A 24,574-nucleotide genomic window follows, 5' to 3' on the forward strand; every position below is an offset into this window, starting at 1 on the left:
CCAGGAGCATGTCTGGGGTATCAGATAAACTTCGGAGAGCAAGCACCTCCACAAGTACAGAGCCTGGGAATAAGGAGGGACAGAGTGTGTGTCTGAGCCACACAGATAAGGAAGGGAGGAAGTGAAGCCCTGGAGGCGACCGCCCCAAAGTCACAAAAATGGTACAAAATGCAGGGTGGGGACTGACTCCAAGCCTCTGGCTCCAGCTCCAGTCTGTGCCACCAGGGAAGGAGGACATGCCAGGAATCGGAGCAGGCCCAAAATCTGAAACCTTTCCATCACTTTAAAACACTACTTTCTTTTTACATCTTCTGTGGCTTGAAGGATGCTCTTCAGTGGAAGAGTTGGTCAAATGCAAACTACTCCGTCACAGCCAGAACCAGAAGTCTTGTTTTGTTTTGTTTTGTTTGTGCAACTGCTGGGGAACAAAATCAGAGCCTGGCACACTAGACAAGTGCTCCACCACTGACCATGCCTCCAGCCAGTGAATGGAAAGTCTGGTTTTTTTTGTCTTTTTCCTTTTTATCTCTGTACCGGGGATTGAATTCACGACTGCCTGCTTGCAAGGCAGGCGTTTATGCCGCTGAGCTAAATACCCAGCCCCGAAAGTCTTTATTCAACTGACTTTTTGTTTCTCTGTGCTGGGAATAAAACCCAGGAGCACTCTACTATTACAGGGAGCTGAGTTAGGTAGAAGTTAATTCACAGTCAGGGAGGCATTGTGCCCTAAGGAAGATACCACAGAAAATAAACACTGCAGAATTGTAGCAGGAAGTGAATCTGAAGAGGTGGCCTCAGGATGGAGATGCCAAGTCTGCCTGTCTCCCTGCAGGTAAACAGCAGCTTAAGATGATACCAGAATGAGCACCACCGGGCCCAGTGCTCCCAGCCAGCCTCAGACTCTAGGTGGGTGACCTGAACATCTGGACACATACGCCCCTTGACTTCCAAAAATGCCTTTGTTCTTTTTTTTTTTTTGTCTTTTTCTTTTTTATTGGTACCAGGGATCGAACTCACGACTGCCTGCTTGCAAGGCAGGCACTTATGCCGCTGAGCTAAATCCCCAGCCCCAATGCCTTTGTTCTTTCCACATACCTGTGCTGCAACGGCTGTCCTTCGATTACTATGAGGTAGACAGCTAATTGCTTGTAATCCTACAGCTGACTGCAGTCTGACTCACTGCACTCACGCTGTGACTTCGCTCTATAACTTACCTTTGACAGCCGTGGGGGCAACCCACTCCGGACACCTCCAGGAAATCCAGAAACTATTATTCTTCCCCTCATTTCTAGTAAAACTCCTAATTTTCTCCTTCATTCATGACTTCATTCCTTCTTCGATGCTGTGAAATCATGAACTCAGCATATCACACCTAACAGGGAGTTACGTATTTTTCCTATATCACTATCACTGAGCTATATCCACAGCCTATTTATTTATTTTGTGTGGCACTGAAGACTGAATCCAGGGACTTTGCATGAACACACACACACACACACACACACACACACACACACACACAGTATTGTGAGACACAGTATTGTTAAGTTGCTCAGGTTGGTTTCAAACCCTCAATCCTGTCTCAGCCTCCCAGAATTTGGAAAGGTTGGCCATTTTCCAAAAGCTGGACTCCAGCTACCCTGAAGCCCTGACGCTTTCACCTGCTCAAACGATTTCGTTCATAAAACACAGGCTTGAAAACATTGTGTGTAGCGTACACATATATGACATAGGTGTGCATGTTACATTATATTAACACTGAATAACATGCATCGCACAAAGGCAAACGACAACCGTGGAGCCGCCACAGAACCCTCGAAACCCTCCCGTCCGCCTCCCTGCCTCTGCCCCAGCCGCCCGCGGCAGCCGCGCTGCAGGACGAGCCGCCCGCCTCCTCTTTAGGGCGCGGAAGTCACCGCAAAGGCGAGCGCGGCACCGGAGGCCGGGACCGCGAGGCCCCAGCAGCCGGGCTCAGCCGCAGCCAGTGCGCATGCGCGTGCGCGGCACCTCCCCCGCCGGCGTGCGGCCGGGCGCGATACTCACGGCGCGGTGCGGTGTGCAGGCCGCTGCGGTCTGGACGCACGGGCGCAGGCTCCTGCAGGGCCACGCGAGCATCACCGGGCTCGGGACCCCTGCGCGGGCCTGGGCCGGGCTCGGCGACGTCGTCCGGGGCAGTAGGCCGGCGGCTGCGCGGCGCCCGAGCGTCCACATGCTGTACCGGTCAGCAGTCGCTCCGCCCTCCCCACGGGGAGGCTGGGGCGACACCTGCTGGCCACGGGCCGCAGGCGCCCCGGCTGGGCTCCTGCGCTGGGCTCCTTTTTGGAGAGGAAACAGCCAAAGGGAGAGCTCAGGAAGATCTTGCTAGCATTGCACTAGTTGTGCCTTTAGCAAAAACATAGAACCTGATTTGTGCAGAGCGCGGAGCTCACATCTGGCGGTGCAGAATTCTGCGGGCGCCGTCTAGTGCAGGCCTTGATGCTGCTGGCCACCCAAACGGGGTCACTTCCGTTAGTGTGTGCTGCCAGGAGACCAACTGCCTGCTTTAAAGCCGGATTCTGCCCACTTGCTAACAGTGTGAGCAGTGGCAGAGTTAACTGCTCTTCCTTGTCTGTGAAGCAGAGTTCGTAAGTTTCTCCTTCATAGGGCCATTGTGGTAATAAAAGGAGCCCATCCTTGTAAAATGTTTTCAGTAGGGACTGGCCCCTGTTAAGTGCATAATAAATCCTAGGTAGTGTGCGATACATTTTATTTTTTATTATTGCAGATTGATGATACAGAAGAACGGGTTTCATTCTGATACTTTCATCCATTTATATAACTTACTTTGATCATATCTCCTCTTTGTGAGTCTGGTTTACAACGTTTGCATGATGATATCCAGTTGCACCAGTTTTCCTGCAAATGACGTGATTTTGCTCTTGTAGGCTCCATTGTGTATATACACATTTTCTTCATCCATTCATGCTTTGATAGACGATTTCCATAGCTTAACTATTGTGAATCGCACTGCGATAAACGTGGGTAGGCAGATTTCCCATGACTATGCTGCCTTTAATTCCTTCTGATGAGTAACGAGGTGTGGTAGAGCTGAATCACATGGTAGTTCTAGTTTTAAGTTTTTTGAGGAAAGTTCATATTGATTTCCATTCTCTATAGTGGCTGGGCTAATTTATATCCTGATCAACAATGTATAAGGGTTTCTCTGCCCCTATCCCTTCCTCTTGGCATTTAAATTTTGTTTGTTTTGTTTTTAGAGACACGGTCTATGTTGCCTAGGCTGTTTTCAAACTCTTCAACCTCCTGCCTCAGCCTCTTGAGTGTTGGAATTACAGGCTTGAGCCACCACACCCAGCAGGCTGTGTCTACATTTTGAAGCATTTCCCCTGGTTTTTTTTTTTTTTTTTTTTTTTTTTTTTTTTAGCAGTTTCAAATGTAACATTTAGGTTTTTAATCTGTCTTGGGTTGATTTTTGTACAGAGTGAGAGGGATTTGGTTTCCATCCATCTACATATGGTTAACAAGTTTTCTCTTGTTTAATAGATTTTGAAAGAAAATTTCTTATATGTTGCAAAGGGACACAATTAGCATTCACTGCACATTTTTGCATACTTTCTATGGGGAAGGAAGTAGGTGAGTGGGAAAGTGCTGAACTCTTCCTTCTAGAACTCAACTCAGAATCCAGATGTCACCTCCACAACCTTCCATGAAACCAGACTTCCACGTCTGCACTGCATGTTTTACGCATCTCCTTGTGTGTCTCTATAGCCTGCAGTAGAAGTGCTGGCTGCCTTATTTGTGTAATATCTGGGCACGTAAGAGACACAGTGAACAAATGAAAGAATGAATGAGGTTCCTTGCTGGGTCCCTGCCTTTTCGTACCAACATCCTCATCTTAGGGCTCTCTGCCCAAGAATGGTGTAGAATAAGTTGATACTGACCAATAAAAGTTTTCAGAGTTGACTTCCCCAGGGTGAAATTCATCTGTATTCTACTGGTGTCTCAAATCTTTAAGGACCCTAAGAATGGGTTTTTGAAATCTTATGACTCCCAGACCCAACATTTTCCCCACCTTTGCCATCTCGGTAAGAAACGTCTTGAAGCACAAAGTGGTCCTGCCCAGTAACTTGAGCATCACCCTTTCTATTTATTCCTCTCACTGCTATCTCTCTTGCTATAGAATAAAACTATTCTTCTTGGGTCTAAGGAAAGTCTATCTTCATAGGTGAGATTTCGACAAATACAAATATAATCCTTTTTGGTCTGCATTTACTTTTCAAATAGCAAACGGAGGCCCCTGGAGTTTCAGGGATTGCCCACAAGTAAAGTGGAGGTGAAAGCCAGGGCTCCTCATTCCAGCCGAGTACCCCTTCCTACAGCTTCAGATGAGGTCTCTCTAGCTCCCAAAGCTTGGCCCAGGGCAGGCTCTGACAGGTTCAGTTGGGATCATGTGCCCACCTTTGGAGCATGTGTTGTCACTGAGGGGCTGGGGCAGCGAGCCAAAGACCTGGTCCATTTTATGGTGCTATAACATAACATTTGAGCCTGGGTAATTTATAAAGAGCAGAAATTTGTTTCTTACATTTCTTAAGGCTATAAGACTAAGATCAAGGTAATGACAGATTCTCTGTCTGGTGAGGGTCTGGTGGCCTTGTCTCCGCTTCTAAGATGGAACTTATAAATCCTTGGGCAGAGCATGGTGTTGATTCTCCCATGGCAGAAAGACAGATAGAGACAAACCCACTTCCAACGGCCCTTTGAGCAGGAAGGGTGGTGCCCTCAGGACCTGAGCACCTCTCCAAAAGCCACTTTTTCCAAATCTGTGGTCACACTGGGGATTCAAGTTTCAACATGAAGTTCTGGAGGGGACAAAGTCATTCAAGCCACAGATGCCAGCTTTGGGAACAGAGCACAATACCTGATGGAGATGGACAGAAGAGCTTCCAGACACCTTCAGATGAGAGCCATTCTGGTCCCCCAGACATAACACAATCCCAGGTCTCCAAATTCTCCCTGTTTCTGCTCTGCTGTGGACTTCAGTGAGTCCAAGCCTGGAAGGTTAACTTCCTTCAAGGAGGGGCCCTGCAGCTCTGGAGGAGCAATCTCACTGCCTCTATTTGGGGTGATGAGGAGAGAGATTGGCTGGGGTGCTCTTCCTGACGTTTCCTGAGGGCAATCTTCTATAATAAGGGCTGAGAACCATCAGTGAACCCCAGGAGACTTATTACAGCACTAGAATCCAAATTTCAAGTCTCCAGTCCAATCTGATACATTACTTTGAGTCAGTGTAGATTAAGCTCCTCTGATACCCAGCAAGTTCCAGAAAATTAATTGATCAGTACTTCCAAAACGTTTTTGACGATAAACGTAAAACCTGTAAATCATTCAAATAAAATGCTAGTTATCAAAACTTTCAGTGGCCAGAAAGTATGAAGTTTGGGGTTTCTGTGTCTGGAACGGCCACCTTGTGATAGTTTGATCCTTGTTCTGACAGAGCAAGAGAGCTTCAGGTGAGGAGTACAGCTCTACACAGAGTCTTGGTCCTGGCACCCTGGGCAGCTCAGGCAAGAGAATCATTAGCTTGACCCATGGCCTGGGCAGCTTAGTGACCGAGTAGACACTTTTCTATAAATAAGGTTAGTGCAGAGACCCTCGGCTCAATCCCCATTACCTCAAAGCCACACAGACACACACACACACACACACACACACACACACACACACACACACACACACAGAGTTCTTCATGGGGACTGTTTGAACGGACAAGAAGAATCAGGCAGATGGTATATCTAAAAGGTGTTTTATATTTTAGTGCTGAGAATCAAACCCAAAGCCTCACATTTGCTAGTACTGAGGTATACCTAGGCTTGAAATACTGTCTTGAGAGAGACATTTTTCATGTTGATTAAGGAATTTACAATTAAACCCAATAGTCTTCAAGAAAGTGGCCCGGTGTAACAGAAACATCGACTTTGCAGGTGTGGGCCAGTGTATTTACAACACATGATTTTCAACAAACTAAAAACGTAATCCTCATACAAATATGTAGTAAGCCCAGCTAAAGGATTATTCAACAGGTGGAGTGGACTGAATTGTGTTCCCCCAAGTTCACATGGTGAGCCTTAATCCCCATGATGTGACTCTGGCAATGAGGCTTTAAAAATAAGGTTGCAAGAGATCATATGTGTGGGGTCTTAATTCAACAAACTGGCACGCTTACACAAAGGAAAAGAGGTGGGGGCATAGTTCAGTGGTAGGGCAGACATGGGGACTGCACAAGGCCCAGGGGGGCTCAATCCTCAGCACCACCAAAGTGGGGAAGAGGGAGGGTGGGGGAAAAGGGAGAGATGGGGAGGGGGGAAGGCAGGGCCAGGGGAAAGGGGACAGCAAGACAGCAAATGTCTGCAAGCCAAGGAGAGAGGCCTCAGAGGAAACCAGTCCTTTTGGCCCCTCACTCTTGGACCTCCAGTTTCCAGAAATGAGAAGATAAATTCCTGTTGCGTGAGCTACATCTGCCTGGGGAGTTTTGTTTTGGGACCCAAGCAAGGTACTACAAGAGGAAACCAGCAGGAAGGAAAAACTGGCTTACAGGAGGATAGAAGGAACTGATCTAATCAGCAATAAAAAGAATTCTTGAGTAAGTTGGCGAAGTTAGATACACAACTACTTATGTCCTTTGGGTCTATAAAACCCTTTGGGGTTGCCTTACTAGACAAGACATTGGCATCCTACTAATGTTCTACAAGTTTACATTCCTGAGGCCTAATTAACAGGAAACAATCAGCCAAGTACAGTTCAGAGCAGAGCTTCTCCAGAGCCTGCAGTGGACCCTTGGGGCTGGGGCCTTCCCTTGGGGAGCGGGGGCTGTGCCATGCATTTCTGGCTTCTATCCACTAGATGGCAGTAGTACCTGCTCCCCAAGTAGCTGCTGTCATAATGGGCTCTGGACTTTATCCAAAGGTCCTTAGCCAGATGGGGGCGTCTGTAAAATCTCCTCAGCTTCAGAAACGTGACTCTAGTGTAACTCTCAAGGCCCAAAGCAATCTTTCTGTTTTCTTTCGAAATTTTAGATAATCTTCACAGATGGGCTCAGTTCCCTGTGTCCATGGTCTGTTTTAAATGTAAATTTCAGTTTCTTCACCTGTGAAATGGCCAGTGTCCTTACCCTTCAATGCCTAGTGACCCATTTTCGGAATCCCATGACAAGGAGCATAATGAAATGCGTTCTCTTCGAATTCTTGTTCCTTGAACTTTTTAGGTTACTGTTGTAGTCAAGGGGTTGCAAGGAGAACAATTACATACAGGACACAGAATTTATGGTATTATTTATATTGGTCACCCAAGGAGTCACATACAAAGAAAGTGCAGGAAATCTTTCCATTCACTAAAAACCAAGGGCCTGAATCCCACAGCAATATCCTGCATGAGTCCAGCTGAAGACCTAGAGCCCGTGACAATCCCTCCTCCCCCTCCCCCCCTAAGAGTTCAAATGGAGGCAACAATGCCTCATGCAAGTCTGCTTCACAGATCTGTGCTGGGAAGGCCGAAAGGTCAGCAGTGGGAGCTAGAAAGTCTATGCCAGTGGGGTGAAGGAGCAGTGCCAGTAGGTTGAGGGTTCTGCACTGGAGACTGGAAGCAATGCTCAAAGGAAGGACCAGGGCTCCCCGAAAAAGTACCACAGCCATCCTCAGCAACAATGAAGTCCTGAGCTCCTCTGACAGTAACAGTCAAGTTCATATCAGGAAGCCAGTGTGACAAGTTCCTCCTGGAGATTGAAAAGCACACATCTTCCCCTCTGAAACCAGGAAGTGATCCTCAAAGTAAGGACCTCAAAGAGCTCACCTAAAGTGAACTGCAGCCATTCCTAGTGACAAGGTCTGAAGCTCCTTTGATGATGAGAACAGCCAAGTTCATATCAGGAAAGAAGCTCAGCAAACTCCTCCAGCACCCATGGCAACAGGAGAACCAACAGCATCAAACACCACCACCACTTAGGAGAACCTACAACGCTGCTCTTCCTCCCCAGGTCTCTGTTTTATGCTGGCAACTTTCTTCAGGTGGCCATCTGCACGCAGCATCATGCTGATTCAATTCAGCTGATGTTAAATTGACCATTAGTTGTTTTTTTTTTTTTTTTTAAATTTTATCGGTACCGGGATCAAACTCACGACTGCCTCTTTGCAAGGCAGGTGCTTATGCCACTGAGCTAAACCCTCAGCCCTGACCATTAGTTTTTAATCCACTACAGTTACATATATAAATTTCATGCAAAATTCAAAAAAACTTCAATCTTCAGTGTAAATGGGTTACCCTGAGAGGTTGCCAGAGAGCTAAGTGGCATAGTTCATGCAAAACACAGCCAGCAGCTTAGGAGCCACACCTGGCCTCTAGGGCTGGTCTTGGAGTACCCTGTGCTTTCTGCAGAGAGCGGAAAGCACCCCAGGACCACTTTGCTTGGCCAGGCACAGATGCCTGGTGGAGTTTTCAGGGCACTGCAGGCTGGGGCAGAAGCCAGGTCCCTGTGGCCTCACATTCCAGCAGGGCTGTTACCTTCCCCTTTCCTGTGGCCAGTGCTGCATGCTGCCTTCTCCTCCCCTCTTACTGGATGCCACGACTGAGCCTTCACTGCAGACTTCAGAGCTGGTCACTCTCTCACATGCCGTGGTGGGCTGTATTGTGAGTTGGAGCCAGAGGCCCACCATGTCAGAAGCCCATAGCCCAGGAACAGCGCTCCTGCCCCAGTGACAGCTGACTGCAACCTCGCGAGAGACTAAGCTGGAGTCTCAGAGAAAACTTGTTTTGAAGCCCGAGAGCTGAAAATGTAGACTGAATATGCACCATGCCAAGTGCTTTATGGAGATTCTTATTTACTCCTCTCAAGGACACACTCAGGCCACTACTGGCTCTGTTTCGAAGACCCAAGCTTAGAGCTAAGTCTCTCCTCCAGATCCTCCAGTCAGTAGGTGCCTGAGTTGGTACTCAGCTTGGGTCTCTGCTCTTCCCAGAGGAGGCTTGTGAATTAGCACCAGCGTCCCATTCCGCATCCTGTTCCCTTCAGTTTCAGCCTCAAAACATTCCTTATGGTGATGCTCATTGAGCTGCTTGGCTCCAGGCCATAATTTTCCCTCTCTTTTCCCTCTGGAAACTCAAATGGCAGCTTCAGGCTCTGTAGGATGCTCTGCCTCGCACCCTGGTTTGTAGCTCCTGGACCCCTCTCTGAGTGCCCTGCTGGTACACAGTCAGCAAACCACTCTGTTACTGGACTGCTTGTTTGCCAATTTGGCCTCAGATCCAGTGTCTGCTCCTGGACTATTTTGTAGGAGAGTTGATCCCTGCACATTACACTTCCCAAACATGCTTGCTTTACATTAGGTTCAGCTGGGTTGGGGGTGTAGCTCGGCATTGCAGCATTTCCCTAGCACGTCTGAGACCCCAAGTTTAATCCTCTGCACACAAAACAAAAGGCACACAAGTAGGTTCAGAGAGAGGCCCTTGTAGGGAGTGGGGAAGTGACAGGGAGAGGAGAAGGCAGGGCATTTCTGCCCTGCTTCCCATTTCTCCATTCCCTTTGCTAGTGATCAGATGTCCCCCGTGGTCCCACCTCTCTCTGATTTAGGCACCATGATTTCAGCCACTGATCCTGGGCTCTGATAAACCCTTGTCCACTTGTCCCTCCAGGTGTAGTTGTGACGGTGTACTGTAATTCCTTGGATTTCCTAATTTTGAGTCAGTCATTTTACCTTTCTTTCTTTCTTTTTTTTTTTTTTTTTTGGTCTTTTTCATTTTTATCGGTACCAGGGATCAAACTCACAACTGCCTGCTTGCAAGGCAGGCGCTTATGCCGCTCAGCTAAATCCCCAGCCCCCATTTTACCTTTCTTTCTGCTACCCTATCGACTTTTTCTCTGTATTAGATTTCCTCTGTGAATTTCCTGGCCTGGATTTTGTTTTTCAGGTTCAGCCGCAGCTGAGACCTGTGTCTGTATTCTGGAGTTTGTCATTTTAAATAGTTTTCCTGAGGTATTTCTAATGATAGGATCGTACTTTCTGATTACAACTTTGAGTTCTATTCTTTCTTCCATCTCTTGTTGCTCCTCCATCCTTCGTCCCACCCATTCACCACCCACCCACCCATCCTTATCTGCTGGGTCTCCCCAGGTCCAGGCACGCTGGTCGCTGGTGATATGATAGAGAGCAAGGTTGGTGACCACCCTCTCTCGTGGAGCTTAGGGTCTCGTGCAGGAGAGAGATAACTGAACAGCACTTCCAGGGCCACATAAATGCTGGGATGGGGCCAACTGCAGAGCGCCACAGGGGCACACAGAGTGACATCTCCACCAGGGGAGGGTGAGATCCCATAGATGAGAAGCTGCCTGGGAAAAAGAGAGCAGAGGAGACAGTTGGGAAGAGCCAGGGGCTTGATGAAGAAAGGACCCCTGTCCCAGAGACTTGTAAAAGGAATTTTTGGATAGAATCAAGCCTGGGGCCTCTGTTGGGGGTGGGGCAGTGGGGGAGCCCTGCAATTTGCCCCTAGGATTGCAACCTCTTTTTCTTTTGTATATAAAGTTAATGACTTCTGTACCTCACAGGCTGGGTTTGATTCCTACCACGCACTACTTTACAGTAAATACAATCTTGTCAGTCTTTCTGCATTTTCTGAATTCTGGAACTGGCTCCTGGGTGCAATATTTAGAGCTCTTTTCTGCCTTAGGGAGCTATCTCATTATTAGGGTAATTAGGTTGGGATCATTTGCTTCTCAGCTCTTGGCTCTATGGGCTACAAGGCATTTAGGTGCCTGGAGTGGGAAATTACAGATCACTTTTCTCTTGTTTCCACAGTGCAAACAGGATGACAAATGGCAACCGTTGGGCAGCCCTGCACTGTGGTGATAACATGGGATCTAGGGCAGGGCGGCTCGGCCTGGTGATGTGTGCGGTGGGGACGTGGGTGTCCTGCATGCAATATTCTGACAGAAGCGTGGCGTCTGGGTCATGGAGTGTCTATGAGGCTCATCAGTTTTGAAATGTAGGAAATGATTCTTAAAATGTACCATGCAGGCCATTGTAGTGCAGGTCAAATGAAATGTACCCACAGGCTCAGAGGCTTTGTTTTGTTTTTGTTTTGGTGCTAGTCACTGAACCCAGGGTTTGTGCATCTGGATCTTGCCTGTATTAGAGTTACCTCAGGAACTACTGAAAGTCCTGATGTTCAAGTCACAATCCTGGCCAGTTAAGTCCATCTCAGGAGATAGGACCCGTCACTGGTGTTTTCTGGAATGTTCCTGGTGGTTCCAGAGTGTGGTTCAGGCCGAGGAGCTCTGGGCCTGATGAGATGAGCACATGACCCCGGTTGATGGGGTGTATTTTGGGGGGCTGTGTTGAGAACGTTCTGTGTCACTGGCACTTTTTCCAGGGTCAGCTGGCAGGTGTGCCATGTGACCAACTGTTAAGTGCCCCATGGGTGAGCCAGAAGGAAAGCAGCATTTTCCTGCTTCTCCTGAGGGCTCTAACTCTTCCCCATGAATTGTGGTTTTTACAGTAACCGCAGAACAGGTCGCTGAGAAACCCATGCCAGTTGCTGAAGTCCTCTTCAAAATCCATGTTGACTGTGACATCTTGTCCTGGATACCGTTACATAAGAATGACCAGGCATATTCCATATGTAGGTACACTGTACCTGTGTGACAGTATCCAGGCAGTAGGTGTGAACAGAAACCATCTTTAAGGTCTCAGCTGGGCCCGTGGTACGTTTCTCCAGGTGCAGCCATGATGAGAAAGTCACAAATTTGCTGCGCCATCCTCAGAGCATGGGGTTCCACAGAGTCTCATACTCGACGCTGGCATCTTTCTGGGCTCAGTGTTCCTCTTCAGTCCCAAGACACCAAGTATGGTGGACATCCAGTCCGAAGCAGGTCAGAAGGCCTGGGTAGGAATTCTCCAGGAAGACGCTAAGTGTTGTGGTAACATCTTTTATAGATATGACTAAAGTCTGCCATGACTCAGCTTCAGAAGAATACTAATGCTAATGTGAGTGGGCGCTAGCAATAGGGAACTGACCCAGGTTCATACATCAGTTCACGGCTCCAGTGTGACTTCTGATAGTCATATGTTGGAAATTAATCAGCATTTCACCAGTATCAGGAGTGGGAGTTTTTAGGTGATTAGGGGGTCTGCTCTCAGAAATGGGATTCAGGCCTCAATAAAGAGCTGGGGAGCCTTTTGCCTTTCTATCCCTCTATATGAGGGTCCAGTGTTGCCTGCTCTGGAGGAAGTGATTACTGGTGCCATCTTGGAAAGCAAGGCTAGATACTTATTTGGGTTACTAAACTGGTTTTTTGGTTCTTGTTTGCTTTTTTGATTCATTTTGGCTTTTTTGAGCTAAGAGCTCATTATGTAGCTCAGGCTGCCTCAGTCTGCAGCTGGGGCTGGCCTTGAACTCCCAGGGATCTTCCTGCTTCGACCTCTTGAGTGCTGGGATTGCAGCTGTGTTCCATGATGTTTGGCTTGAATTCACTGAACAGTTTATGCCTTGACTTTGGACCTCCAGAACTGTGGCAAATAATTTTTGTTCCTTGTAAATTACTCAGTGTTAGGTATTTTGTTATAAAAGCAGACACCGACTAAGACAGAATGCCACACAGCAGTGCAAACGAATGTTAGTACTACCCAAAAGAATGAATTTCAGATAGCAGTGAAGGCAGGTAAACTGTAAATACTGTATGATTCTGTTGACTTGTAGTTCAAGAACTGATGAAATAAATTTATGTCATAGAAGTCATAAAAAATTTATCTCATCCTGGGCATGGTGGCACACATTCTGTATTTCTAGCACTCAGGAGGCTGAGACAAGAGAATCACTTGAGTCCATGTGTTTGAGACCAGCTTGGGAAACTGAGACTTTGCTTAAAAATAAAGGTTACCTCTGGGGACTCTGGAGATGGCATTGATAGGGAAAGGACATGAAAGAGCTTGAGCTGCAGGTTAGCTAGAAATCTTGTTCCAGGTCATAGCCAAGTTGATATACACAAAATTGAAAATTCATTGTACTATATAATTAACATTGAGCACTCTATGTATGTAGGTAATACCTCACATTGTTTTGAGTCAAGATCTCACTGTGTAATTCAGGCTGGCCTCAAACTTACAGAGATCCTCCTGGCTCAGCCTCCTGAGTGCTGGGATTGCAAGTATGCACCATCATGTCTGGAAATACTTCAATTATTGAAGATAGTACACAGTGTTGAGGTTTTGTGAGACAGGAAGATAACCACAGGCCATCTATGGACGATCAGGTGAGGATGGACTATTAGGGAGGATAAATCCAGGACTTTAAACTTGAATTTGAATTAGACACTAACATAATACTTTTAACAATGCTTGAGTCAAAGTCATTACGCATTTGATGAAAATTATAGCCTCCTTCCTTAAAAATGAATACACAATCTGTATATCCAAAGGCACATTCAACTCACGTAAACTATTGTAGCTTGGCATAACTGATGCCATCTTGAGCCCTGCATTTAACTAGTGTCCTGTATTTGACCCAGGGAAACAGAAAATTACTCAGGGTATAAGTCCCAATGAGAAAAGCAGAATGAGATATATCCCCAAGAGAAAAATCAACCTGCTCAACAAAGAAGCAGGATACAGCTGTCAACCAAAAATTAATGTAAGATTCTAGCTAAATGGCCTCCAACAGGGTGTCTTTTTGTGGTTCTCTGTTTAAAAGCTTTGTAATTTTCCAGTTCAGGACCACTCAGTGAGACTCTGAAATGGGTCCACACGAGTGGTCAATTAGCTCAGCTAATTAAATTCCAAATATATCAGTTTGGCTGCTTGGATTCCTATATTGTTTACGAACCCACTTCATATACTGTAACCTTCTCTAACCCTCCTGGGAGTCAGTGGGTCCTGGGAAGAACCCCAGCGTAGGTGAGAAGGCTTGCAAATAGAGCGGAGGTGTGCTGCAGGCCTGAAACTGGTTCCCATATGCCAGTGAGAAATAAATCTCTTGTTGGGAAAAGCTATCACAATTTTGGCATTGTTAGCACAGCACAGCACTGTGAGAACATTCTAATATACCAGGACATTTGGCAAGGTCTGTTGGAATAGTTGGGCAGATTCTGATATTGAGTCTTTTTTTTCCCAGGACTGGCAATCATGAGCTTCAACTAATTTAGAATTCCAGAACACTTAAAATGAGGAGCATCTTGGTTAATTCTTTTTAACTAACAAAATAAAGAAATATGGGTTGGGAATGTAGCTCAGTGGTAGAGCACTTAGGCGTGAGGCACTGGATTCAATCCTTAAAACCTCCCAACTCAAGACTCTAAATCACTGGAACCAATGTACAACCACGACTGAGAACAAAATATTTTATTTCTTTCAATAAAACTATAGTTTACAGTAGTATTTACTAAATAAATTATATAATTTCTTTTACAAGCAATAAACTAATCACAGGTATTTCAAAGACAATGTATATACATGACATAAGGCCTTTTATAAATAGATTTGCGTTTCTCATTTCACTAGTAAACAGTGAAAAAATCTTTATAGAAGCTAATTTTCTATAAAGTATAGGCAGACCGAGTACACTGATCTTTAAAGAAAACCAATTTAAACTTTTAATGACATGGGATAAGACTGTAATTTGGCAAAAAGAGCAGAATTCATACTTTATCATCATTTTGCATGGATGGATTTTTAAAAAAATATCTAAGTAAATTATGTCTGTAGAATCACTGGATGCATGCAAAATGAAACAATGTCAGAGTCCAAGGGAAAAGAGCACTCCCAAGTCCAAAAGAGTGATTGGCAGCGGTACGGAAAGCGGCTTAAATAGAGTTCATGCAGTTCTTCAGTCAGCAGGCAACGGCAAGTGACGGAATAGTGCGGCATTTTTCACATCCCCTCCGCTGGTCGGTTTATGGACCAAGGCTTCCCTGACTTTTCTCAAACTTCTAAGACCAGTTGATTTTTACTGCATGGCGCAGGGCCTCAGCCCTGTTCCTTGGAGAAGGCGGAGTAGACTTCACTCCCACAGCTGCGCCCAGGACCCATCCAGCACTTAGGTGGTTACCATTTTCATTTACTGGGGAAAGAAAGAGAATGAAAGCAGACGTGAGACCGGAGTTTTGGCATCAGTTTAAAACTCATCCCCTCAAGTAGGTACACAAGTCTGTAATTTCTCCCGATAATTAGTGCTTGGGATGTGTGCAGCCAGAGATGGGGCTCACTAGGTAGGTTTGGGGTGCTGCAACGATTAGCTTAGTGTAGCTCCCCTGTGGGTCCACATGTCACATGTTAATTACAGCAAGTTTGACCAGGGTCACATCCCAACTGTGCCACAGAACCGTGAAGAAGACACGGATGAGGGCAACACCGACATCCACCTAGTGTCAGATCACACAGGACTCAGGGCATGATGCGCTGTGCTGTGTGAGACCTGGAGCCCAACGGGCAACTCAAGCACAGCCTCGAATCCATGGATGCTACACTCACTTCCAGCCAACATCCCTGCAGCTGGCAGTAAACCATGTCCAGCAAATGTTTAGCCTACAACAGTAAACCTTTACACTCAGAGTCAGCCATGTCATGCTGTGACATCACACCAGGATATGCGTGGGAAGTGGTACCACTTTCAGTCTGTACTGGTACACTGGATAAACTGTCCTAACCACCTAACTCTTCCCCAAGTGTCACTCGTTTCCATACTGACTCTCCTCGGGGTCACATGGGCAGCTGTCACTGCATCCAGTTGATTCTTGTTTGCATGAGATAAATTTGTACCTTTGTTTTGTAGTGACTATTTTTTGGATACAGTTTTTACTTAGTCATTGTATTTGCCTTTGATGTTTGTTTCTAGTGAAATCTCACAATAAAGTCTGGTTATTTTCTTTTACTAATTTGTATTTATTTGCGAAAAAAACCTATAATTTTGTGCTACAATCTATAAAAACTCTTCTTGTAAGTACGTTAGATATAATCTTTATGTTTCTCCAGAGTACTGTGATATTCTTTTACAATACAAAATGGATAAGTTTGGAACACTGAGATTGAATAGGAAGGAAATGTCAAAAAAAAAAAAAAAACCTGCAAAAGAAAAAAGTGAAAAACAGAGAAATGTTAGCCTAGCAAAGAGGAAAAGCCTGTGTTATGAAATAGAAAGACAAAAAAGACATCTCCTTATGGTCAACTACTCCTCATACAGAAATGATAGAATTTGAAAGAAGAAGCAAAACTAAAACAATTCCAAGAGTCGCCAGTGATTATACTGATTCTGTGGGTGGTGTTGACAGAGTTGACCAACATCTAAGAAGCCATCCTGTAATCAAAAGCGAGAAAAAAAATTGTCATAAAATATCTATCGCACCTTCTGGATGAAACAATATGGAACTCATTTGTTATTTATTCAAAACAAGGGACTTCAAAAAGTCATTTACAATTTAGATGAGGTCTAACAGACCACAGGATTGAAAATACAGGCCGTCACAGCAGTGTGAAGTGTGTGCTTCAAAGAAATTCGCTAATGCAAAAAGAATTTGGAAAGAGACTAGATACTACTCTCTAGATTGTAACACTGTATTTTATGTTGAATGCTTTAAGATATACCATACACACAAAAATTACTAAATAAATCGGATAGAATTATCGTTTTTATATTTCCAGTTGTATGCCTTATAGAAATTAATAAAAAAAATGCAAGTTTTGGTCAGCCTGTATTTCAACAATTGGACTGGTAAGAGCTCAATTTCCTAACTCTTGTAAGCATGTGATATTATGCAAATTACTTTGGTCTCCTTTGTTTTAGCTATAAAATGGGAGCAATAAATTCTGTCTTATAGGGTAGCTGTGAGGGATAAACCTTGTCTTTAGGAAATGGGGTTTGCTATGCTGAGGTCTAGAGCAGCCCCCAACGCCTCATGTGTTCAGCGGTGGGCCTGGAAGGTGGCTGCCTGATGGGGGTTCTCCACTCACCGGTGGAGTAATCAGCGGATCCTGTGGGGCCTAGCTAGAAGAGGCAGCTAACTGGGAAAGACCCGAAAGGATACAGCTCTTCCCTGGCAGCTCCCTCCTCTCTGCTCCCTGGTCACCATGACATGAACAGCGTTCCTCTTCCAGTTCCTTCTATCATGCAGTCTCTTCCTTGGAGCCAATGGATCACGCAGGGTGAGACCTCTGAAACTGACTAAGACAGGGTCTTCCTGTATTGTCCTGGCTACTCCTGAACTACGCTCAAGGGGCTCTCCTGTCTCTGCTGTGCAGGCCACCATGACCTGCAGGGAGGAGCTTCTCTAGGGGGAAAACAGAGTGCATGGACACACGGTATCCACAGATACGCATGTCAATGTTGGCTGCAGGTGGCCTTTAGTGTGCATGAAGGGTAGTCCTCAGCACTCGTACCACGACTGCCATTGCCACCCAAACAACACACACACACGCTGCACACAGTGCAGCGGCCGGCACATGCCAGTGCCTCCACACTGTGTGAAGAAGGGTGGAGCTGGCATCACAGGCATTGTGCAGCCCAATATGCTCAACTAGAGACTGGAAAACTTGATGACAAAGTTTGAAATAAATCTGAATATTTGTAGGAAAGGGTCTATGTCAAGTGCATCTATCAACTCGACAGTCTCCCAATCTATCTTATTTTTTTAGGGCTCTGCAAATGCTAGGCAAGTGCTCTACCATCAACCTAAGCTTTAAACTTTTATTTTGAGACAAGTTCTCACTATATTGCCCAGACTGGGCTGGACTTTACAATCCTACTGTCTCAGCCTCCTGAAGAGCTGGGATTACAAGTGTTCAACCTACTGTTTTGAAAATATGCTTGGCCAATAGATGAAGATCTGGAAATGTGGTTGTGGCCACAAGAAAGAGGTAAAGTTACATCTCTGTGGGACTCTGCTTGGAACAATGGAGGTGTAAATTTCCTTGCTGTGCACTTAGATAGATATTGGACTGGGAAACAGAAGTGCATTTACTTTTCCTATGACAATGGGCTGAAGACTGCATCACGAAGCCTGACGGGAGAAGGCAGGAAGGACTTCTGCTGTCCTTGAGCGGTCTGCACAGTTCAGATGAAGACAGCTGTTCAGTGTCTCATCTAGTTGAATTCTGCGTGTTGGCAGCAGGTGAACGCCAGGCCTTGTCAACCTGCAGGGCCCCATCACAGAGCCCCTGACCAGCAGCAGGGTGGACTGACAGACAGTTGACAATTTCAGAGAGGAGCCCTGGTCTCCCACATTTCCCGGGAAGGATTTAAGATGACAGTGTCACGTTTCAAAACTGTTAGTACAAGAGCAATATTTTAACATGGTCCCCTGCCTGATTAATTTGTTTTTCAAAGGCCCGAGAGGAGCCTGAGGGCACTGATGATTTACTCGGGCTGACAGGTCTGCGGGGGGCCTTGCCACCAGGCCAGTGACTCCTGCTAACTGTAAATCTGGGCGGCTTTCTGATCATCTAGTATATCGCACAGCTCTGGAGCTGTACCAGAATCCACTCTGACCTTGCTTCTGCCTGGCTTGGAAAATGCAGGGGTCCCAACACGGGGCTGGTATCCCAAGGACAGGGGCAGGGAAAGGAAGCAGCTGGTGTCCAAGGTTCAGCCACATCCAAGCACAGGAACCAGAAGCTGCACTCCTCCTCCCTCTCCCAGCACTCTCCTTCATAGCACTGTCCTTTACAAAAGCACACAGGGCCTCAACTGTGGCCTCCAGAAATCTCTAAGTGGAGGTTTGAACTGTCAGCGCTTCGAATGTGACCTTCGCTGGAGACAGGGAGGTGATCAGGTAAAAATGGAGGGACAGGTTAGTCTCCAGTTCAGTGTGACTAGGGCTTTCTATAGGTGAGAATCTGGGTGCACAGAAGAAACACGATGTGCACAGGCTCGAGAGGAAGGCGACATCCACTGCCACAGAGGGAGGCTCAGGTCAGAAGCTTCACTCAGCCCTCAGAAGGGACCAACCCTGCTGACCTTGACCTTGGCCTTCCTGCTTCCAGAACTGTGAGGAGAGAGATCTGTTGTGTAAACTGCTTGTTCCAGTCCTTGTGATGGCCTTAGCAAAGCAGACAGCAGCCACTCCTGGGATTTAGACAATCCTTTCTTCCCTAAAGGCTCCTTATTTGCAATTTATTGTATTTCATCCCCTCTTGAGGCTTCTGCAAAGCCCCAGTCACCTGGAGGCTGGAGACGTGGAGTACAGTGATTGTAAGTGAGGGTCGGTTAAAGCTTGGAAGTGAAGCAAGGACTTATTGCACCCTGTATTTACCACTTTGGTAAAGTTGCAGCCTAAGCAGCAGAAGCAGCATTTTCTGTGTTGAATCTTCAAACTGCCCAGGGGCCCCTTCAAAGAGGCTCAGGTGGAACTGGCCTTGATGGATGAGAAGGGCATGCTTGGATCTGCGAGATCAGCACCTTCCCTATGCGCCACTGTAATTACAGCCTCCAGTCGGCCTCAAAGCTGTGAGATGCTGGGGCTGTCCAGTGAACTGCCTCTGACCTCTGAAGAACATGCCCCTTTGCTGAATTTGCACGCACCACCCTGCAAGACTATAATAAAGTACATGGAGTGGGAAGAGTCTATGGAGCCACTGGCTCATTCTTAATGAGATTTCAATTCAAGGCCCTCAATGACACCTTTGCCCTGCCCTGATCAGAGCTGCCTTTGACCAGTAGATGGCAGCAGAGCGTCTGAAAACCTACGAGCGGGTTTTCAGTTTACGGCCAGAGGGTTCATTTTACTTTTGCTTCTAGAACAGGAAAAGTGATTTGATTCTAACTGCCAACTCTCTTAGGAGTGGAACCTTGAGTGAGTGGCCCCTACAGTGTCCCCTACAGTGACACACAGGAATTACAGGTTTCTTAGAACTCAAGGACCCTCTGAACAAACTCAGTGGATCTCAGCCCTGAATGTGTACAGAGCTTTAAAATCCCAATGCCTTAGCACCCCCAGGATCCTACTTCTAACACACATCACGCCCCCAGCGAGGAACTGAGTCGGTTTACCTGACATCTGTTTATAAGGAACCCAGAACAATTTGGAAACATCTCAACCTCATAGCACCTTGGCCAGGGAGAAAGAAAGTGAACAGAAAGCAGAGCCTTCAATGTGAAGGAGCCATACAGCCCTCAGGAAGGCTCTGTGAGGAGCAAACAGTGCCTCCAGAAAATCCCTGTCAACCTGGGACTTCAGAACATGACTCTTTGTAAATAGTCTTTTTTTTTTTTTTTTTTTGGTCTTTTTGAGACAGGGCCTTGCTAGCAGTTCAGGCTATCCTTGAGTTCACTTTGTAGCCCAGGCTGGTCTCAAACTTGCAGAGATCCCCCTGCCTCAGCCTCCCAAGTGCTGGGATTACAAGAGTGTGCCACTATGCCCACCTTTGTACATAGAGTCTTTGCAGGTATAATTATCTAAGAATCACAATGGATCCGGTTGGGCCGTAATCCAGTAGCAACTGTCCTTAGAAGGAAGGGCACAGAAATTGTGCCAGGGAGGAAGAGGAAACAGAAACCAGAACTGTACAGGTCAGAGACACGGGGAACAGATGGAATCACCAGCAGCTGGCAGAGGCAGGGAGGGATCCTCCCAGAGATTTCAGGAGGATCAGGGCACTCTCCACCTTTTGATGCCTGGCCTCCAGACAGTGCATTTCTGGTGCTGAAGCCACCAGTTTGTGGTAATTTGTTAAGGCAGCCTTAGGAGATGAACACAGGCAGACAGAGTGGGCGGAAACCAGTCCCCACAGCTCCACCCCAGCCCCCCTGTTACCATCCGGTCACACTCGCAGGGTTTTAGATTTTATTCAAGGAGCAGTCCTTAAGCACTTTTCTATCCTGCCTGAGCCCATGGGAGGAAATGATATGAACAAAGTCTGTCCTATTCACGAGGTCCATGACTGTGACTCGAATTCAGTCTCCTTAAATTCGCAGCTGTTCCTAATCAGGTCCCTTTGAAGCGTGCTATTTATTTCCTGCAGGTTAAGGGCCTCCTTAGACCTCAAGTTCACATCACAGGAGACTGCTCTTCCCAGATGCTCTTCTCCCCAGATCTGGGAAAGCTCCGGAGAGCAGGAAACACTGGCTTCCTATGACAAGAAAGAAGACAAATGGAAACCAGAAAGAGAAGCAATATGGAGCTTGCACAGGGACGGTGGGAGGGAGAGGCCACTTTTAGGAAGCAAAGAAAGAAAAATAAGAGGGCAATCCAGACCTGGATTAAACAGGAGAGGCAGGCAGACTGAAGACCAGAACAGCTCTGAACAAGGTACACACAGACCTGGCCTGCGAGGCTATGACTCACCGCACAGCTAGGACGGAACCGGAAACCCCTAGGTACCATAGCTTTGCAAAGTGTCATTTAATCCATAACTCTGGGCCCGGCTTAAATGGAAATCTAGTACTGTGTGTCTTTATAATTCCAATTCCAATTCTCTAAGTTAACCCTTCAATAGCAGTTTAATGCTGTTAAAAATAATACCTGCAGGGCCCTCTTCATCCAGATCTCTAGGCTGCCAGTTACACTAAACCTTGCGCCCCTCTACTTCAAGGACAGGAATTAACAGCAGATGCCGTGGGCCTCAGGCAATGACTTTCATCTTTCAGCCCTTTCACATGTTTTAGAAACACTATTTGGTCAGTAAGGTAAGGGGCAACAATCCTGGAAACAAACCAAGAACCCTACTTTACCCTTTGAGAATCGCCTCGGTTCTCAGCAATGGTGGAAAGAGATGGAACCCACCCTGCCAAGGCTGATGGCTGCCCTTTCTCCTCAGCTCGCTAAAACCTACAAATCCTGAGCTGCATCTCTGGCCGGTGAAAAGCTGGCTCTCTCCTAGGAAGCAATGGAGCTGCCACTGTTTCAAACAGCCGGCCCTTCTCCCCTGCAGCCACCAACTCTGGCTCAAACAAGCAAGGATTACAGAGCCGCACTGCTGCCCCGGTAAGTCATTAACCTCAGCGCCAAGGGATTCACATCCAGAAACTGCAATTTTTCCTGCCAAAACTCCCCTGAATCTTCTAAGACTCCCGTGCCCTAATTGAAAGTGTTTTCTTTCTTTTATTCTCAGGCTTCCCCCACATAGAATAGTGTGAGACGCTGTTAATCATTTTCACTGCTCTGCCATCCTTCTCCCATGATCAAAGAGTATTATTAACTACCCTAAACACATCAGGTAATCCGAGTGCTTCCCATCAGAGCACTCATTTCCAATAGTGGTGGGGCCAGAGAATGGCTTAACTATTTCTTTTCCTTCACTCACAGTGAGTCTTGCTGAGGCCCTGATGCGATGGAAGTACCTGTTACCAAGAGGACATTAATGTGGGAACAGGGCATAAATTAGAACCTAACTAATAAGCAGGCAAACACGTGTGGCACCAGCTTTCAAACTTCTAGGTGCTGTATCTCCCACTTTCCCCTCCATTTCCAGTGGGTCATAAAAGGACCCCCCCCCTACAGTTTGCAGAGCAGCAGATTTTGTTGGTTGTTTCTTTTCCCACTGACATCAAAGTGCACCCTACATCAGCCAGAGAAGCTGTCTTAGGAACTAAAATGACAGCCACAGTGGCAGTGCTCTGCCTAAGGTATGTGGGATGCTCAATAAGTGAAAGCTTGTTCTTTATGAAGCCTGTGTGATTGCCCACTTTACATTGCTATGACTTGCTCGTCTCAGTTGTGTTCCTTTAAATACCCTAATCTGTGTCATCAGCTCAGCATTCAACAGAAGAAAACATGTTTGGTCACTAGATAAAGTCCTCTTAAAAAGCACCTCTGCTCATTGGAACATCTGTGAAGATTCAAAAAGCTTGGAAGGCCACAGTGCAAGGGTGAATGGCCTTTGGAAAGCAGGGCAGGGTGGCTGGAGATACAGAACCTGGGCACAGCGAGGATACAAGGTGGATGGCAGGATGCATTGCCTTCTGAGTGACAGCTCCTTTATAATTTCATGCAAAATCTCAGGAAAAAGCAGAATAGTCGCCCTGACTCTTATGGATATGATGTGGGGGTGAATCTTTCAAGGGACATTTTATGTATTATATGATGGGCATTTTGGTTAAAAGCTGTTTTTATGTGTGTGGTACTAGGGATTGAACCCTGGAGCACTGTAACTCTGAGCTACATCCCAGGCCTTTTAAATTTAGTTTTCTGATTTTAACACAAGGTCTCGCTAAGTTTCCCAGGCAGGATTTGAACTTGAAACCCTACTGCACCTCCCCCAAATGCTGGGATTAGTCATGTGCCACCACAGCTGGTTTAAATCTGCATTATTTTAAGGGTGACATAAACATCATTATTCATTATTGCTGTATAAATAAAAGCAGTTTATAATTGCTAGTAGAGAAATGCTATATCCTGGAGAGGAGAAATATTATAAGAGAAATCTGACTGTACTTGGTAACAGCACTGAATAGACTGTCACTATAACAGCCTCCAACTGCTCTGCAAGTGAAGATGTTTAGGACACAGGCCTTTTTCTTTTCTTTTTTTTGAGACAAGACAGGGTCTCACTATGCAGCTCAGGCTGGCTTTGAGCTTACTTTGTAGCCTAGGCTGGTTTCAAATTTGCAGTGATCCTCCTGCCTCAGTCTCCAGAGTGCAGGGATTACAGGCATGCGCCACCATGCCTGGAAAAGATTTTTCTTTTCTTTTTTTTGGTACTGGGAATTGAATTTGGGACCTCACACTTGCCAGGCAGGCGCCTGTGCCACTGAGCTATACGCCCAGCCCGTAGGGTGCAAAGCTTTGGAGGTAGGTCAGGGAGAAAGGAGAAAACAGAGATAAGCGTCGTTTTTCTTTTCCATCACTCTTTCATATATAGAGAAAAATGAAAATGTCACAGGGAAAGCAATGAGTGGAATCCCTCTAGATTTGGAAAACATGCAACATAGAAAAAAAAGTCTCCAGCAGGAGAATATGTGATGGAGTCAGAAGCCAGCGGTGTAGAATGTTTCAGATGCTGTACTGCCATGAAGTTTAAGGTTAAAGACCATGAGGTTTACAGTTTTGAAGGTGATGAAACAGCAAATATAGGAGATGCAATTATAGCTTCTTTGGGAAACAGTGTTTCTGCAAGTTCTTGTAACTTAGAATGAGTCAACTCCATCAGACCTGGTGTGGGGTTCAGAGATGATTTAATGAATGCATTTTATAGACGAGAAAACTGAGGCCCCAACAACACAATTTATTCAAGGGGCAGCGATTAACAGGAAGCAGAGACAGGCACAGGTTGCTGGTGCCTATTTCTAATTAATGCATACGTGCCTATTTCTAATTAGTGCATACGTGGTTTCGAAGATGCAAAGTTAAAAAGCCAGGAAAACTGTACAGTGGCCATGAAGTCAAATTACTTTCCTAATGACACCAGCATGCTGTTTGCCTCTCCATCCCCCTTCTCTCTGTGTGTATAGTGGAGCTCCCAGAGGTGAAATGAGGTGTCATATTAGAAAGACTGGTGCAGAACACAGATATGAGAATCCAGCTTCTGTAGGAAGACAGGTGTTAAACATTTAAAAACACATAAACTAATGCTGCTCTTTTCACTACACTTAATTTTACTTGGGAAAATTATAA

General features: G+C 46.2%; 2 protein-coding genes across 7 annotated transcripts in view; both read right to left on the minus strand.

Moving 5' to 3' along the window:
- The window catches only part of Fxn (frataxin), a 43,728-nt gene extending 41,472 nt beyond the window's left edge, over positions 1-2,256 (minus strand). The window contains exon 1 of one of the 3 annotated variants that reach the window (XM_063250186.1): positions 2,044-2,256. In XM_063250186.1, coding sequence (XP_063106256.1) covers positions 2,044-2,211 — 168 coding nt within the window. In that variant the 5' untranslated portion in view covers positions 2,212-2,256. Of the gene's footprint in view, positions 1-1,214; positions 2,004-2,043 lie in introns of those variants that run through there. The other 2 variants (XM_003472275.5, XM_063250182.1) reach the window with 2 other exon arrangements.
- Positions 2,257-14,360: 12,104 nt separating this feature from the next.
- Pip5k1b (phosphatidylinositol-4-phosphate 5-kinase type 1 beta) overlaps positions 14,361-24,574 on the minus strand; it is a 290,156-nt gene continuing 279,942 nt past the window's right edge. For all 4 annotated transcript variants that reach the window (XM_063250202.1, XM_063250210.1, XM_063250195.1 and 1 more), the window contains one exon: positions 14,361-15,093. In XM_063250202.1, coding sequence (XP_063106272.1) covers positions 15,091-15,093 — 3 coding nt within the window. In that variant the 3' untranslated portion in view covers positions 14,361-15,090. The remainder of the gene's footprint in view (positions 15,094-24,574) is intronic.

Source organism: Cavia porcellus, unplaced genomic scaffold, assembly GCF_034190915.1.
Source record: "Cavia porcellus strain 051 isolate PalLab524CR breed Dunkin Hartley unplaced genomic scaffold, mCavPor4.1 scaffold_1, whole genome shotgun sequence".
Classification (NCBI taxonomy): Eukaryota; Metazoa; Chordata; class Mammalia; order Rodentia; family Caviidae; genus Cavia; species Cavia porcellus.